Source organism: Sporothrix schenckii (assembly GCF_000961545.1).
Source record: "Sporothrix schenckii 1099-18 chromosome Unknown Cont47, whole genome shotgun sequence".
NCBI lineage: Eukaryota > Fungi > Ascomycota > Sordariomycetes > Ophiostomatales > Ophiostomataceae > Sporothrix > Sporothrix schenckii.
Window position 1 is genome coordinate 5,171,956 of NW_015971148.1, and position 14,529 is coordinate 5,186,484.

Genomic DNA, 14,529 nt, shown 5'->3' on the forward strand with positions numbered 1-14,529 from the left:
GATTGCCGAGTAGGCCGACGCAAAAAAAGGGTTGCTAAGTTGCCCGAGATGGTTGTCGTCGGAAGAGGTGGTCAAGTATATGTTCAAGCCGATCGTAAGATGGGATCAAAGATCCAAGGTCAATGCCAACAGGGCGAAAGGTTATGGGGCTCTTTGTGGCCCGCCAAAGAAAAGATGTCCGCGTCAACAGGGCGTCTTGGCGTGGTCGCAGCGCAGCGCAGGACAAGGGTCGCAGTCGTCCCAGTTGACGAGCGAAGGGAGTTTGCGTTGATGGAGCGAACCGCTGCTGGGGGTGGGTAGATTCAGAATGACTGCCACGCGGCAGGCAGTTTTGGAATTTGAAAGTGGAAAGGCGGCGCTGGTAGGGTGAGGGTGGTGAAGTGGACTGTGTGGCGTGCCAAGACAATGAGCGACAGAAGAGGGAGTCGATCTTGGCGTCGGATCTCTTTTCTCGAGAAGGATGAAGAGAGAGAGGGCAAGTGTAGTCGAGCGTGGGTAAAATGGCGTGGAGGGGGAGAGACAAAAGCTGAAACGCAGCTGCAGAGGCCTAAACGATTGCAGACGTGTTTTGTCGGTTTGTGATGGAAATGCGAAAATGTGGACACGGCCTTTTGATGACGTTAGCTTTTAATCTGGGTGGAAACTCTTTTATTTTTGTCGCTGAGCAACACCCTGAAGAGGAACCTGAGACGCAAGCGAGAAGAGAGATGACAGGAAACGAGAGAAAACGAGAGAAGGATAGTGAATGACGAGATAAGTTTATGTGCGAACACAAATTCAAGAACACAAGAACATGTGCAACGCAAAGTAGTAAATGCATGGAAGAGTTTTTGAAGGGGGGGTGAGAGACGCTGGGAGTCTGGGATGCGGAAAACGATCAGAGAAGGGAAAGGTAAGTTGGCAAGAAGGACGGGAAGGGAGTTGCGACGGAAAAGCAACGTCAATCAAGACAACGTTAAGATCCAGAGGTAAAAGGTAGATGGTAAAAGGGCACAAAAACCAAAGAGGCCCATGTCGAGCCAACCATGGAAATGCGGCATTGGCTTCTATTGGCCACTTTAGAGTCAGGACACATTGGACCGCTTGTTGTTGCCCTTGTCCGTCTTCTCTTCTTCTTTTCCCTTCCTTCTGACTGCTTCTTTGGGTCATTTTCGGTGGTGTGGAACACGTCCCGCAATGGGCGAAACGCGGAGGAGTTCGAGATGTTCAAGGGTTTGGGTTTGCGTGGTGTTTGGAGAGATGGGGGATGGGGTCCGGGTGCCAAAGGCCACGCACGCACGCACGCATGCACGGATGCACCCGCCGAAGCAGATAACCCTCCATGGCGTATGTTGCGGTGCTAGATGGACAATGGAAATGAGGAAAAAAGGAGGGCATTCAGAGATACCCAAGACACGGACGAAATTGCTCAACCAGGAAGAAGAGAGAAGTGGAGAGGAGGAAGAAAAACCAACTGGCGACCATCGAATCAAGTTGCTATTGACCTTCAGAGCACGTAGTCTCGAGTAAAGAAAAAAGGAGATGGAGAGAAAAAGACATCCCGTATCGCATTTTAACGCAGCGAGAGCAAAACAGAGTACCGTGAGGGTCGATCAAGAGTTGCAGCCGTTATGCAAAGCCGTTCTGCAACAGAGAAAGACAGGCCTTTGAAAGGACTCGTAGATTTTCCAACAAGGCGGTAGGGCCTTCCCTGGGGACCCCCCCCAAAACGAGGATGCGAGGGTCAGACGGTCGATCATGAAAGAGAACGGGGATAAAAGACGACAAAGGGCGCGTCACCCCCAGGGGGGGTGGTCAATCATGGAAAAGACCGAGTGGGATGGTCGACGGTAAATAATGTTGATTGCCGCCTAAAGTTGCCCGTTCTGACTTGACCGAAAGTAAAGTGGTTGTTGTCTCCGGCGTAGATTGCCAGGGCGTACGTTTTTCGCTTTTCATTTTTTTCGTTTTCTTTTCTTGCTTTTGACATGCTTTATATGCAGTTTGAGGTCCATGCGAGTTCCAGTTCGAGTTCCCGTTTCGGTCGTGGCCATGGTCGTCTTCGTTCCGTCGGAGGCGCGTGCTGTCGGCTTTGTTTGCCGTCCCTTGCAGCCGCAGCCCAGTGACAGGTTGTTTTGTTCCCTGGGTTGGGGGAGAACGGGGTTCCAGAAGCCAAAAAGGATGCGACTTGTGACGTGAGAAAACAGCGAGACCCGAGTGACGTCGGTACCAGATCCAGTGATGCCGCTAAGCAAGCTTCATTTTCGAACAATGCTATTCGGTGGGCTGCTTTTCTTTCTTTGCTCAAGCGGTGGGTGCGTCCAGACCGTCCAGGGAGTAGTCGTCATCCGTTGTCCGTTTGCATTTTTTGTTGCCGCTCTCTTGACTCAAGCCGTCGGTTGCTTTATTGTGTGGGGACGACGCTCTCTCTCTCTTGATATCCCGTTGACGGTTCGGTTCATCGTCCCCTGGGCTCTCTGATCGGTCCTCTTTTGATCGTCGTCTCCCCGGATGCCATTGTGTCCAACTTTCTCTTTGCTCCTCTCGGATCCGTGGGCCAGTGGTCAATGGATGAAGGTCCGGGCCATGGTTGACCCAGGTATGGTTTTGCCGTGGATGGTGCGGACGAATACGGACGAGTGCCGATGATGCCGACAAAGTTGTGTATGCGACAGGCCGTTTTCTTTCTTTCTTTTTTTTTTGTGACGACCCCTGGTCACTCACTCCGTTTGTCTTTGTCCCCAGACAAGAGATGTGAGAGAGACTGTGTTGAGGAGTGGAGAGGCAAGACGAGACAGGCCAGCCTGCAGGCTCGCAGGGTTGACATTTGTGCTTGACTGCACTGGGATGTTCAAACATACAGGGTCCATATATGCGTATTGTGTGACGGGAGAAACAAAGCAGCGTAAAGCAAAGGTAAAGGCAGAGCAAAGCAGAGCAAAACAGAGCAAAGCAGAGTGAAGCAAAGGCAAAGAGCTCTTTTCTCGGGGCGGTTCCTTCTTCAGGGTCACTGGCATGGTTTGTGCTGTTTCGTGGTTGACATACCTGGTACGGCGATGTGCGCGCAATGACGTCTGATGTGCGTGGGCGCGTGCGGGAAGAATCGATGTTCGTGAGGATGTGGAAAGGAAAGAAACAAGTACGAAAGGAGACAGATGGAGAGGTGGGACAGATGTAGGCGAGCCGAACTGACAAGCAAAGCAAACAAGACAGAAGTACAAAAGCAAAAAAGCAAAGATGACGAGAAGTCGCCCCTTGGAAGTGGACTAACTACGTCTTTCTGTCAAAACGGCGTGGAACGAGCCAAGAGGTCGAGAACGAGACTTGCAAGACAAGACAAAACAAAGCGAAAAAAAGGGTCGTGGGAGGTGTTAAGGAAGCAAAAGGGACTTTTTGGTTTTTGTTCAAGACAAGAAACGACAGAGTCAGAAACGAACGAGTAAGAAAGCAGTCAACGCAGTAACAGCCAAGGTTGCCAAGAATCTAGAGCCGTTCCCAAATGGGGTTGCAAGGGGTTCTTGGAAGGCTTGGCTTTTGCGGGTTGTCTTATCTTGCTCTGGCCCAGAAGGCAAAAGGTAAAAAGGTAAAAAAGGTGGGCCGGCAAGGTAAAAAAAACGGTGCGGCCTGGTAAAAAAGCTTGGCTCGGTTGTTGGTGGCTCTTGGTGGCTCTTGGTGGTTCTTGGTAGTTCTTGGACACCCTCTGAGCCACAAATCTTATTCGTAAACGTTAATTCCGTTTTCCTCGTCTCTTCGGTCTTGTCGGCTTGTCGCGCTTTTGATCTGGGAGAAACGAGGAAAGCGAAGCAAAAAAAGAAAACAAAAAGATGACAAAGTACAGAGGACGGAAAGCGCTGAGGACACGACAAACAGGAATGACCTAAAGACTGAAGGGAGAAACGGGACAAGAGAGCTTCGTCTTTGACGCCTCGTCTGGGCTGTCGTCTCTCCCTGGAGCGACTTTGAGGCTCTCGGGGCTGCTTGAGCTTGTTGCTGCCGTCGACAGCGAACGTGGAAACGGAGGAGCCCCTGGGTCTGGTCTGGGGTGGTGTGCTTCTGCTTCGTAAGTGCGCCGCCGGAAAATAGGCGAACAATGGGGAGGGGAGATGAATGCGACGATGTGGCGTGTGGATTGGATGCGGTTGTGGTGTGGGCGTAGTCGTCGGGGCCCGTTGTGGGTTTGCGAGAGGAAAAAAGGTTGTCTGGGCGGTCCCAACTTGCGCATGTCGTGGATCGTGTACGAAGTACGTCGCATGGCCCCATCGTTCTTTCCTTTTTGATTGCCCTTTGCCTTTCTTTCCGTTTCTGACGTTCTTCCCAAGTATGCTCGGCCTTCTGCGTCCGTTGCTGCTTCCCTTTCCAACGGCTTTTGCAGGCCTCTTGCCTTCCTGCCTTTCTTCTAGCTGCCTGCTCTGGGCTGTTCTTTCCTTGTCAACGTTTACTGTTTCTTGCCCTTTTCCGTAAGTATTCCCGTTCTGCGTACTTTGTACGTTGGAAGAAGCGGCAACAAGTGGGTCGTTGCTTGGCAGGCAGGACCAACAGGAGGGGAGGGGGTGTGCATAGCAAAACTCTCTTTTTTAATGTTTAGCTGGGACTGGGACTGGGACTGGGACTGGGACTGGATCAAGTGCTAAAAAGGGGATTGACAGGGAGCGAATGGCGAGGGGGGAGAGACGCAATCCATATTCGGCTTGGCTTTGCAAAAACGTTCAGTACGCCGCATATCTCCGCACACCAGCAGGTCCGTACCCCAAGGGCATTTGCTTCCCGTCCTGCCGCCCTACTGCCCTACTGCGTACGTTAGACTGCTTCTGACCAATTCACGAGAGGCGCTTTCATTGTGGAGGCTTGTCGTTCTACGACATAGAGGAGAGAGTGTTGCGTAAGGCATCAGCTAGCGTGACAGCGTCAGGGTGGAGCGTGTCTGTATGACAGACGGGGCCTTGCTTGTCGTGCATGTACGGAGGGTCATCGCAACGAGCGAGGAAGGAGACTTGAGGAGACCGTTTTGGCAGAGAGCAGCGAGGTCGTCGAGCACAGCAGAGTTGAGAGATGAGAGTCTCTCTCGGCAGGCGAGAGGCCGATATTGTGGAGTGGAAAAGTGGAGCCGCATGGGTATTGTAGTATTGAGGTAAATCGTACATGTATGTTGGTGGTGGTTGGTGCTTGCAGGCCGCCAAAGGGCGTGACGGCGATAACCAAGCTTTTTTATTGCGCCCTTACGATATGTTTGTGCTTCAGTTTTGGGAATTTATTGAACAGTTCAGTTGGATTCGTGCGAGGACGATTGCAAGAGCCATCTTCGCCTGTGGTCACGGGATATGTTGGCGGCACGTCGTACCTTACCCGACACACTGGTGACTGTCCTGTTCAGGAAGGAGGGAGATGGGAGCCGGAGAATTGATGCTGGGAACATGGGAGGAGCAGACGACGGTCTGGAGGTCAGGAGACGAAGGAGGAAGGAGCAGAGTAGAGAGCAGAGAGGGCAGCGCGAGAGTGAGAGAGGAAGGTGTGGTTACATGCGACGAAGTGGAGGGCAGGAGCGCCTTGTGGTCAGAAGTTTAATCGTCCTTCTTTGTTTCTGTTTTTGTACGCCATACTCCGTTATTGCGATGCAGAATGATGCCACGGCGCACACAAAGGTGAAAGAAACGGCAAGCCTCTTGGGAGCATGGCCTGGCTCTTGGCAACAAAGCGAGACGGTCATGTCCTCTTCCTGTTGGATTGCTGGATGCTGGGCTGGGCAGTCTCGCGCAGCTTGGCAGCGCTTCCTCCTCGCCTTGGCGAGCCTTCATGTGGCGGGACAAAAGGCCACGAGAAGCACAAGACTCGCGAGAAGGAACCATGGTGAGGCCACCAGAGGCCACCAGAGGCCACCAGAGGCCACCAGAGGCCACCGACAGCGCAACAGTGGCGATCCACGCGGAGAATGGTCCTCCTCGCCAGGGCTTGGCTGGCTGGGCATTGCTCCCGAATCCACCGTGTCTGTTCGCCGTTCGTCTGTTCCGTATCTGTTCCGTATCTGCTCCGTCATTTGTCGTATATGTCGTACATTGCACAAGAAGCAAGAGCAAAGACAGGACGTACCTCGTACTACGGCGCCATCTCTGCGTCTTGCATCTAAGCCTGGGTCCTGACTTGGGCAGCGTCAGCGCCGGAGTCCCGGAATTTATGAGCAAGTCTTGGCCCGAGGAGGACAGCAAGTGACAAAAGAATCAGAGAAACGAGGTGAAGGAGGTTCGGAAAACTCGCTCTCGCACCGCCTATTGCCCCGTCTGCGTGTCAGACAGCGACAGTAATCCATTTTTTCTTTTACTACCACATACGAAATACAGATACGTGTAATACGCAATACGGTAATGCGACCAGGGGGGGCTTAGTACGTCGTTCTATGGGCTGTGTGGATGCAGCCCACGGAGATGAGCATGCTGGGCAGAGAGGAAGACAGCAAGACAGGTTCTCGGACACAATTGTGTCTGTTGCCACGGCGTATTGCTATGACGGATGCCGTACGGAGTATTGCATCTGCTTCCGTCTGGCTCTGCATACAAAAGGCTTGCGGATTATGAGCAGCATTTTATGAGCGTGTCCACCATCCATGTCCGCGACATGGACTTACGCCCCATTCGGATGGCACGGAAAGCGAAACGGGCGCTGAGATGCGTCGGCGCATCGGCCATTGTTCCAATTCGATAGTGGGAGCCAATAGTGCAAGCCTAGCGACCGCCCAGGGCAGCTGTCACAGCCAAAGAGCAAGGCCGCAAGGAATGAATACTGTGGTAAGAATAGGGGCAGGGGACAGAAGAGTGGAAACGGTGGGAGATGACCGACGTCTTACGAATCATGGTGGAATCACGCGTGCGTGGCCTTTTTTCCTTCTCCACCCCTCCCACCGTCGAGGGAAAGAGGTGATTGAAAAAGGGTAAAAGGGAAAAGAAGGAGAAAAAGGGTCAAAAAAGACCAGATGCCAAGACTGCCGAGTGGGTTCGCCGCATTTCAAGCTTAAATGTTTCTCTGGTGGGCGCCAGAAGGGGCGAAGAAAACGCGAGAAACGGCCCAAAGGAGCCAGGGAAGCGGAAATCGGGCGACATGCGTGCCGCAGGTCCAATACTGATCCTTGACTTTTGCTTGGCCAGGCTGCCTCACAAATGCATGCCACAATGTCTTTTTTGTTTTACATTTTTATTATGTCGTGACCATCTGCCAAGTAATGTTTCGTACACAGTACCGAGACCAAAAGGGAGGAGCACTTGCTCAATGTACTGATCGATCGTCTCGATCAACACATTGGTAAATACCTTGTCAGTAGGAAAGAAAGAAGGGGCAGAGAGCGGAAGTGCATAAAAATAATAAAAACAGGATGGAAATAGACTTTGACTCGCCATCGTAAATCGTACCCACCACAGTGGACCTTGGTCTTGAAGGCCTCGGCATTTCATCAAGCCAAGCAAACTAAGCTACCAAACAACCAAGCAAAAACCAAGATGTCTGCTGGCAAAACCACATCGTCGATGATGGATGGTGATCACCGACCATGAATATCACTAATCCAGGACTCCATTGCAGGAAATGCCGGGATGCAGACAGACCTTGTTTCGCGTAAATTGTCAACTCGACGACAGGGCGAGCAATTGCAGGAGCCTAAACAAATGATGAGGAAGAAGAAGCCTGGCAGGCTACAACACAGAACACAGAAGCCTGATAAGGCCACTGCGAATGCCATTTTGAATGTTCAGTACGACATGACATACTCAGTACGAAATACGGAGATGTGAAAATCAAATGCAGGTCTCGACGATGCCGGCAGTTCTTTGGCCTTGTTTTCCGTGCGCACAAACCACCCTCGAAAAAAACGTACCTAACCCGCCCGTCCACACCACAAACCACACTCCCTTTTCGCCAGCCGTGCTGTGCCAGGCGTTGCTTCGTATTCAGCAAAGGGGAATAAGTCGAAAAAAATTCCAATCTGGAAAGGTTCTCCGTATTGCCCGCACGAAAAAAGTCTTGAAAGGGTTATGCTTATTAAAAATAGCACGATTGTAATGATGCCTGGGGTTGTTCTGTTGTTCTTAACCACGGGTTTTTCTGTTCGTATTTGCTTGCAGTCACAGTCACTTGTTTTACTTTTCTTGAAAAGCCAGGACAATAAAAAGGCCCAGGCATTCGATGAGCCCTCCGTTCACGAAACGGAATGTCAGTCGCGTGCTGTGCAGCTGGACATTTCGGAGTACCTACATCTGCCAACTCCGTGTGTTTCCCTTTCGCCCCTGGCCGCCAAGATCTTCCTGGCTCGACCGTGGGCGGTTGTTTCAAAAACGAGAAACAATTGATCCCCCGAAATGCTACCAACCATGCTTGTATTCGTATGATACGGCGACGCGCTTGTTTTCTTGACCTTTTGTTCTTGTTTTGTGCCTGAAAGAATGTCCAACATATGCATCCGTTCTGTGAGGCTGTCGACTCTCACTCGATTCTCACTCGACTCTCAATTCTCGGCACGCGTCAGCTGCTCTGTAATGAAGAGCAAATGGGTGGAGGGTACAAACGACCCTGCACATCGCACTTGCCAAAAGACGTCGTATATGTACGAAGTACTTTGTACGTTCCGTCTTTTCCGATTTATTGTATTGTGCAGACTGCAGCCGCCCGCTCCGTTTAAAACGGCATGAGCCGATCCAACCGATTCGGAGCAGGACGCAGTCTGTAGGATACTTACCTGCGAAAACAAGCACAAGAAGGGGAGTACCTCAGTACCTGCAGGGCCTTCAAGGGCAATGCAGTCGAGACGTTTGAATTGCAAACGGCCATTGCGCGACAGACGTTGGGCAGAGGCTGGAGGACGCACGATTCCTGTTTGTTCGAGTCACAACGGGCCAGGAGCGGTGGACAGCAAATCCCGTCCAGACAACGACGGACTTGAACAGCGTGGAAGGAAAAATGGCTGCTGCTTTTGTGCAGCGTGTTCATGCATCGTACAAACAGTGTGCCGATGTCCTGCCGTGTACCGATCATGGTGGGTAGAGCCAAGGTACAGAATACACACTGGAAGTACGAAGTACTCCGCACAGAACGTGAGACAACGTTTACGACGTATCGGTTCGTTGGCGGTCGACTTGCCCGTTGTGGAAGGCAGGTCGCCCAAACGGGGTTTTCATGGGAGACCCAATCTCTCTTCTGACCATGTAAAAAGGTGCTGGACACAGCCACAATACAAACACCTACCACACCTGTCTGTTGTACGGGGTAATTGCTCTGTACACGTAAGACCACTGGTGGAATGGCTCCCTGCCCAGCATATTTTGAGCCCAAAATGATATTAAAAGGGGAGACAAAACAGTGGATTTGTTCCTGATGCACCGCCAAATTTTCAACTATTTCTACTGTACGCGTATGCTCAGACAAGGGAGAGGGAGATCACGAGACGCGGCCAGTCGTGGCCAAAATAGGTCGTTTTTCATTTTGGCAAGTATTTTTGGAAGAGAGTTTAAGCTTTACGATAGGAGGTGTTTCGTGGCGTCGTCTCGATTCAGTGCGTCATCCTTGGCTTTTCGCATGTCTTTCCTAGACCCCTTTATTAGGAACCACGCAGAGACACACGATCGCGCCTTGGCATGGCCAGGCCCAGACCCCCCCAAAGGAAAGCCACAACCAACACACGGAAAAAGAAGAGGAAAAAAGACCAAGACATAGTGTAAAGTCCATTTGTGTCGTACAACATACGACATGCCCAAACATTGGTGGCGTCTACCAGGGCAAATGAGAGGCCTGGTCCTGCATTGCTGGGAGCTATTGGCGTCTTTTTTTCTACTCCTAATACTGGGCGCTAAGTCGGACACTCGAATTCATGACAGCCACGACGGATGACGAGGAGAGTGAACGAGGGTGCTCCTTGGTAGTCTTCTGGCTCGCCAACAGCATATTGTGTATTTTGCTCTAACTTTTTACAGCTACGGAATTTGCCGTTGTGGCGATATGAAATGGACAACAGATGGACACGAAATGCCCCCAAGAGGACTTTCTTTAATCGAGATGAATCGATACGTGTCACTTGATATTCTTCACATGCTTGACCGTTTTCATTGTCTTTGTGTGAAAAGGAGTGCTTTAAAAACAAATAAACCTGTATCGCTGAAACGCTGGAACGGGATCGTCCTGTCGGTTCGATTGTCCTTTGTCTCCCTGCCCTGGCCCATCCACACCCCTCCTTTCCGTTTCGTATGTAAAGAAAAATTGTGGCGGTTGTTCAGTCCGCTCATCTACCGGAGGATCAGGGCTTGGCACAAAGGGAGATAGAAACAAGAGCATCTGGCGGGCAAAGTACAACATACTTCGTAGGGCAAAAAAGGCAGTGGAAGCATTCTCTCTGTCTTGGCGCACGGGACGTCGGTGGGGGTCGCATTGCACATTCCAAATCTATCGCAGTGCTCGATACTTCGAGCTCTTTGCTCTTCACTGTAGCTTTGTGTTTCGTCCTTGTGAACCTCGAAAGCGGAGTGGGCAGCTCGTAATTTCTCCTAATCTCCATGCTGTCTTGGATCATGCCATTTTCCGTGCATCTCAGGACATTCCGGCAGCCCGTGAGAGATAAGGAGAATGAAGAGAAGGCAGAATGGAAGCACGGGGAAGAAATGCAAAGGGAAGTACAGCGTCAGATAACGGCTTTTGTGTCGTACAGCTAAATCTCGGATCTCACACGACCCCAGGCGGGTGTGCCGCTGCAAGAGGCCGGTTAGAGAAGAATTTGGGTGGGAGACAAATCGATAGATGGTTTGTTTTCACCTGGAACCTTAAAAATACCAAAGAACAAAAGAAATAAAAATAAAAAAGAGAATCACACCACGAAGTGAATAGAGGAAGACGCGTATAACAGATAACTGAAAGTGCCTGTAAAAAGCTAGCACATAAGCTTAATCCTTCCCTTCTGTTGATTCCTTCAAAACCTCTTCCAAGACGGTGACATTCTTCCGGCACCCGCGCCTGGTTTCACCCAGCGGACCTGTTCATGTCATCCTTGTGCCTCCTGTCGTTCGTTCGCAATACGTATCACCAGTACGCCGTACGACTTGTAACAGGACGTAGAAAGACCGAGAAATAGATCCGGCGGCAAAACAAAAGGCAACGTATGGCAGCAGAGTCACACACAAGCGGCCACGCCTTTGACGAACTCACTTCTTTGTACCACCTTCCTTCTCGTGCGTAAGGCCCGGTCCGTTGTCGAGCAAGTCCCATTTCTCACCCTCTTTCTTGTCTTTTGACTTGACAGGTGCGACATGGCAACGGCCGGACGCACATGCATCGCCTTCTCCATATTGTTCTTGTCTATTGTTTACCATCTATTCCATACCGCATCCACCGTGCCGTGTCCCTCGGGTTCATGCTTATCTTTGCAAAAGAGCTGCTCTACCCCCACGAACAGCGTAGGAATAGGAAGAACTCTAAAATCGATATTGACAAAAGAAAATGCATCTTTACCCGGCGGAAAGACCTGCCTATACGTGGCAAAGGGGAAAACCGTTCAATACAATTGTCCTTGCAGGGGTTCGAACGTATGCGCCGTATGAGGCGAACGTCACAAAACGTTGGTGCAGGTGCAGACCAGCGGACCTTAGTGGCCGAGTTAAGGCCATGGGACGGTGACCGGGGTTGGGGGACGGTGGAAAACAAGGAAATAAAAAGGGAAATACAAAGAGTGGAAGAGGGTCCTTGAGTCAGTATCTTAATTGACGGTTTACTGTTCGAAACACACAAATGCCGTCGTTTTGCGGATGCAGCTGCACTTTTTGACGAAGAACATACGACGACACCCTCTACCTCTGATCGCCATGCCCTGCCATGCGATGGGCCTATGCGTCCGCAAGAAGAGCGGAGACGTCCTCAGAACACACCCATCGAGCATGCAGCACATTGATTGAGAAACGCAAGATAAAGGGAAGTAGGACGAAGAAAGCCCCGTCCCAAACCCGGGCCGTATCTTTGTCGGTCCGCAGTGACATCAGTCTGCCGCCGTTTTCTACTTTACTATATTGCCAATTTATCCCGCACCGGGAAAAAAACAAAGGGAACAACAAGCGAGCCTTCTTTTATCTCCTTCCCTCTTCCCTTCCACCTTTTCCATTTCTAACCGTCTATTATTTTTCGGGACCGAGAAAGGGTGTCCCCTTTGCGTTGACGGTCATAGGCAAGTTGATAGCAAGTCGACATCAACGCAGATAGATGAAACCGAAAAGTCACGTTAGATACGGTGACCTACCAAGATACTGCGTAAACAAAAAAATTGGAGAGACGGCATCTCGGAATACGGCATCGAGATAACGTGTCTTGTTCGTCGTTGTTTAAAGTGGTTAAAATGGCCAACGTGGTTAAAAAGTGGTAAAGTGGTAACATGTGCTTGCCTGCCCGCTTGCCACTCGCGCCTGCCCTCTTTTTCTGCAAGACGTCAACATGCGCACCTGCCCCCTTTGGGCTCGTTTTGGGCCTGTTTGGTTCGCTACACCCTTGTTTGCCAAGAGATTGAAAAACGTGCCACGAGGCCCCACCTTTGCGCGCCGGCCGCCCGCCTCCTTCCTCTTTATTTAAGAAGCCCTCAGGCCCTGTATTTTACAATATTTTTAAAATAAACTTCTGAGCGAAGAAGGGAAATAAGGGCAGGAGCGTGCGTTTCTGACGCTAAACCCGGCCTAAACGGCAGGCAAGAGACACAAGTCCAACGACGAAGGCAAGCAAGACTGGGCAAGGTTCGAATGAGTTGAATGTACGAAATACTTATTGCTTGGCTGCTCAGGGCAAGCCAGCAAAAATGGGTGACAGAGAATTGCTCCATTGTTGGCTTCCCCCGTATTCCTATCGCCAACAGTTTTCAATGCAAAATTTCGGTATCCAACTGTTGAGGGAGGGGTACGTAAGCTCATAAGTGGAGAGTGTTGGTAACGGGAAAAGTGTGCAGCTTTTTCCCAGCGAGATAAACTTTATGCGGAAGTCTTCCCGGTCGTTTTCCTCTTTTTCTTCGTGTCTTCCTTCCCACAAATCCTCCACGAAAAAGCCGGGTCTCCCGTCTTTCTACACCCCCCTTGTCATTGTTCCACCGTCACACGCCCCCCTTCCCCCTCTCCGCCTCCCCATTCTCTCTTGCTTTCCCTCCTTTAGGATTCCCAAGCCATGCCCAACACCGCTTAAGCTTAATTCTTTGGGGGGCCAGGCAGTATCTGTGAGTAACAAATTAAGGGAAAACGCCAATAAACAAGTCTTGGCGTACTTGGAAGGAGTTGCGAGAAAACAATAAATAGACAAAAATAATATGGGAGGCGGAGACAGGTAAAAGCATTTTACAGATGTCTTGCGCTGTCAATTGTGACTGCCTGACAAAACAACAACAACGAGCGACAGTCTCAAACGACGTGATGCAACCGTAATCACGGCCTTGCATGGACCCCATCGGGAATAGAATGCTCGCAAGCACCGTATCCCGACGCCGGCGCTCGGGTTGGAGGGGGGGGGGCTGTACCATGGTGAGCAGGCCACGGAACTCCACGGAGTTTTGGGCCTTCATTACCGTACGAGCCTCCGTGGCCCGGACAACATAGTGGATAGCTTCCTTTTTTATTGTTTCCTTCTTCGTCTTACTCCTCGTTTTCTGTAGAATGGTGCAGCCTGAGTAAGATGCCCAACAAAAGGCTTGTTGCACTCTGTCCTGTTCGTCCATAGCGGAACCCAGAGGAAAGAAGGAGACAAGAGGAACGGAGATCGTCAACGTTGCAGGGAGATTTTGACAACAAAAAGACTCAAAAAACATGTCAGAATGGCCTGACGTGACGGAGCATGATGGGTTGAACAACACCATGTGGCCGTAAAGGTTGCCAATACGAGTACGACCTTTGCAGAAAATGAACATTGTCTTCACCAGGACTTTTAAGCTTTAACCTCTTGGGCTGGCTTTTCGCTTTGTGGGTTTTCTCTTGGGCGACGTCTTGGAGATTCTTAGTCTGTTCTTGGTATCAATATTGGACAGTCTTGGTTGTCGATTGCCCAGCCCGTTCGTCGTTCTCGGCAAAAGCCTGATGGAAAAAAGGAGAAAAACCCCATCGTCGCAAAACAAAGTATTGGCTTGTTGCATTTCCTTTGGTGCGTAAGACCCCGTAGCCGAAATGCCGGATGCTGATTGTCGCGCGGAGAATAAAAGCAACAGATAGCCGTCAGAACACGTCAGATACAGTGAGGTGGACATAGTAAAAAGAAGTGCGATTTGTGGTTTTACGGCGTGTGGGAACTCGACATGCACAGGGCGCAGCCCACGGCGCATCTCACGCATCTCAGCACAGGAAATTCTCGTCCAAGGTTTGTCAGGGTAGTATTACTTTGTACGGTGTCCTCCCTTCCTCCGTGTGTTATCCAGACAGACGCCTTTGTTGTCACCTGCCGCACTGCCGTTAGCAATTTTTGTGTCGTGCAAAAAAATAAGGTTTGTCTTTGTGCGATCGACCCATCCAACAGGCCCAGAACAAGGGATCCAGGAGAGGGCATCCAGAACGGGGAGGCATGCCAGCAGGTGAGCAGGTG

At 50.8% G+C, this 14,529-nt stretch overlaps 5 protein-coding genes across 5 annotated transcripts; 4 read left to right on the forward strand and 1 right to left on the reverse strand.

The window, feature by feature from the left end:
* Positions 1-48: 48 nt before the first annotated feature.
* SPSK_04741 (uncharacterized protein) lies at positions 49-300 on the forward strand (the record flags this gene model as incomplete). The annotated part of the gene is made up of 1 exon (XM_016731536.1): positions 49-300. The coding sequence occupies one exon, from the start codon at positions 49-51 to the stop codon at positions 298-300; it is 252 nt and encodes an 83-aa protein (XP_016586163.1).
* A 725-nt stretch (positions 301-1,025) lies between these two features.
* SPSK_04703 (uncharacterized protein) lies at positions 1,026-1,343 on the forward strand (the record flags this gene model as incomplete). The annotated part of the gene is made up of 1 exon (XM_016731501.1): positions 1,026-1,343. The coding sequence occupies one exon, from the start codon at positions 1,026-1,028 to the stop codon at positions 1,341-1,343; it is 318 nt and encodes a 105-aa protein (XP_016586164.1).
* A 1,356-nt stretch (positions 1,344-2,699) lies between these two features.
* SPSK_04715 (uncharacterized protein) lies at positions 2,700-2,996 on the reverse strand (the record flags this gene model as incomplete). The annotated part of the gene is made up of 2 exons (XM_016731512.1): positions 2,700-2,816; positions 2,841-2,996. 2 exons carry the CDS (start codon positions 2,994-2,996, stop codon positions 2,700-2,702), a joined length of 273 nt encoding a protein of 90 aa, XP_016586165.1.
* A 2,301-nt stretch (positions 2,997-5,297) lies between these two features.
* On the forward strand, positions 5,298-6,113 carry SPSK_10587 (uncharacterized protein; the record flags this gene model as incomplete). Its single annotated transcript, XM_016736932.1, has 1 exon — positions 5,298-6,113. One exon carries the CDS (start codon positions 5,298-5,300, stop codon positions 6,111-6,113), a length of 816 nt encoding a protein of 271 aa, XP_016586166.1.
* A 1,347-nt stretch (positions 6,114-7,460) lies between these two features.
* Positions 7,461-7,751, forward strand: SPSK_10598 (uncharacterized protein; the record flags this gene model as incomplete). The annotated part of the gene is made up of 2 exons (XM_016736942.1): positions 7,461-7,497; positions 7,543-7,751. The coding sequence occupies 2 exons, from the start codon at positions 7,461-7,463 to the stop codon at positions 7,749-7,751; spliced, it is 246 nt and encodes an 81-aa protein (XP_016586167.1).
* Positions 7,752-14,529: the final 6,778 nt, after the last annotated feature.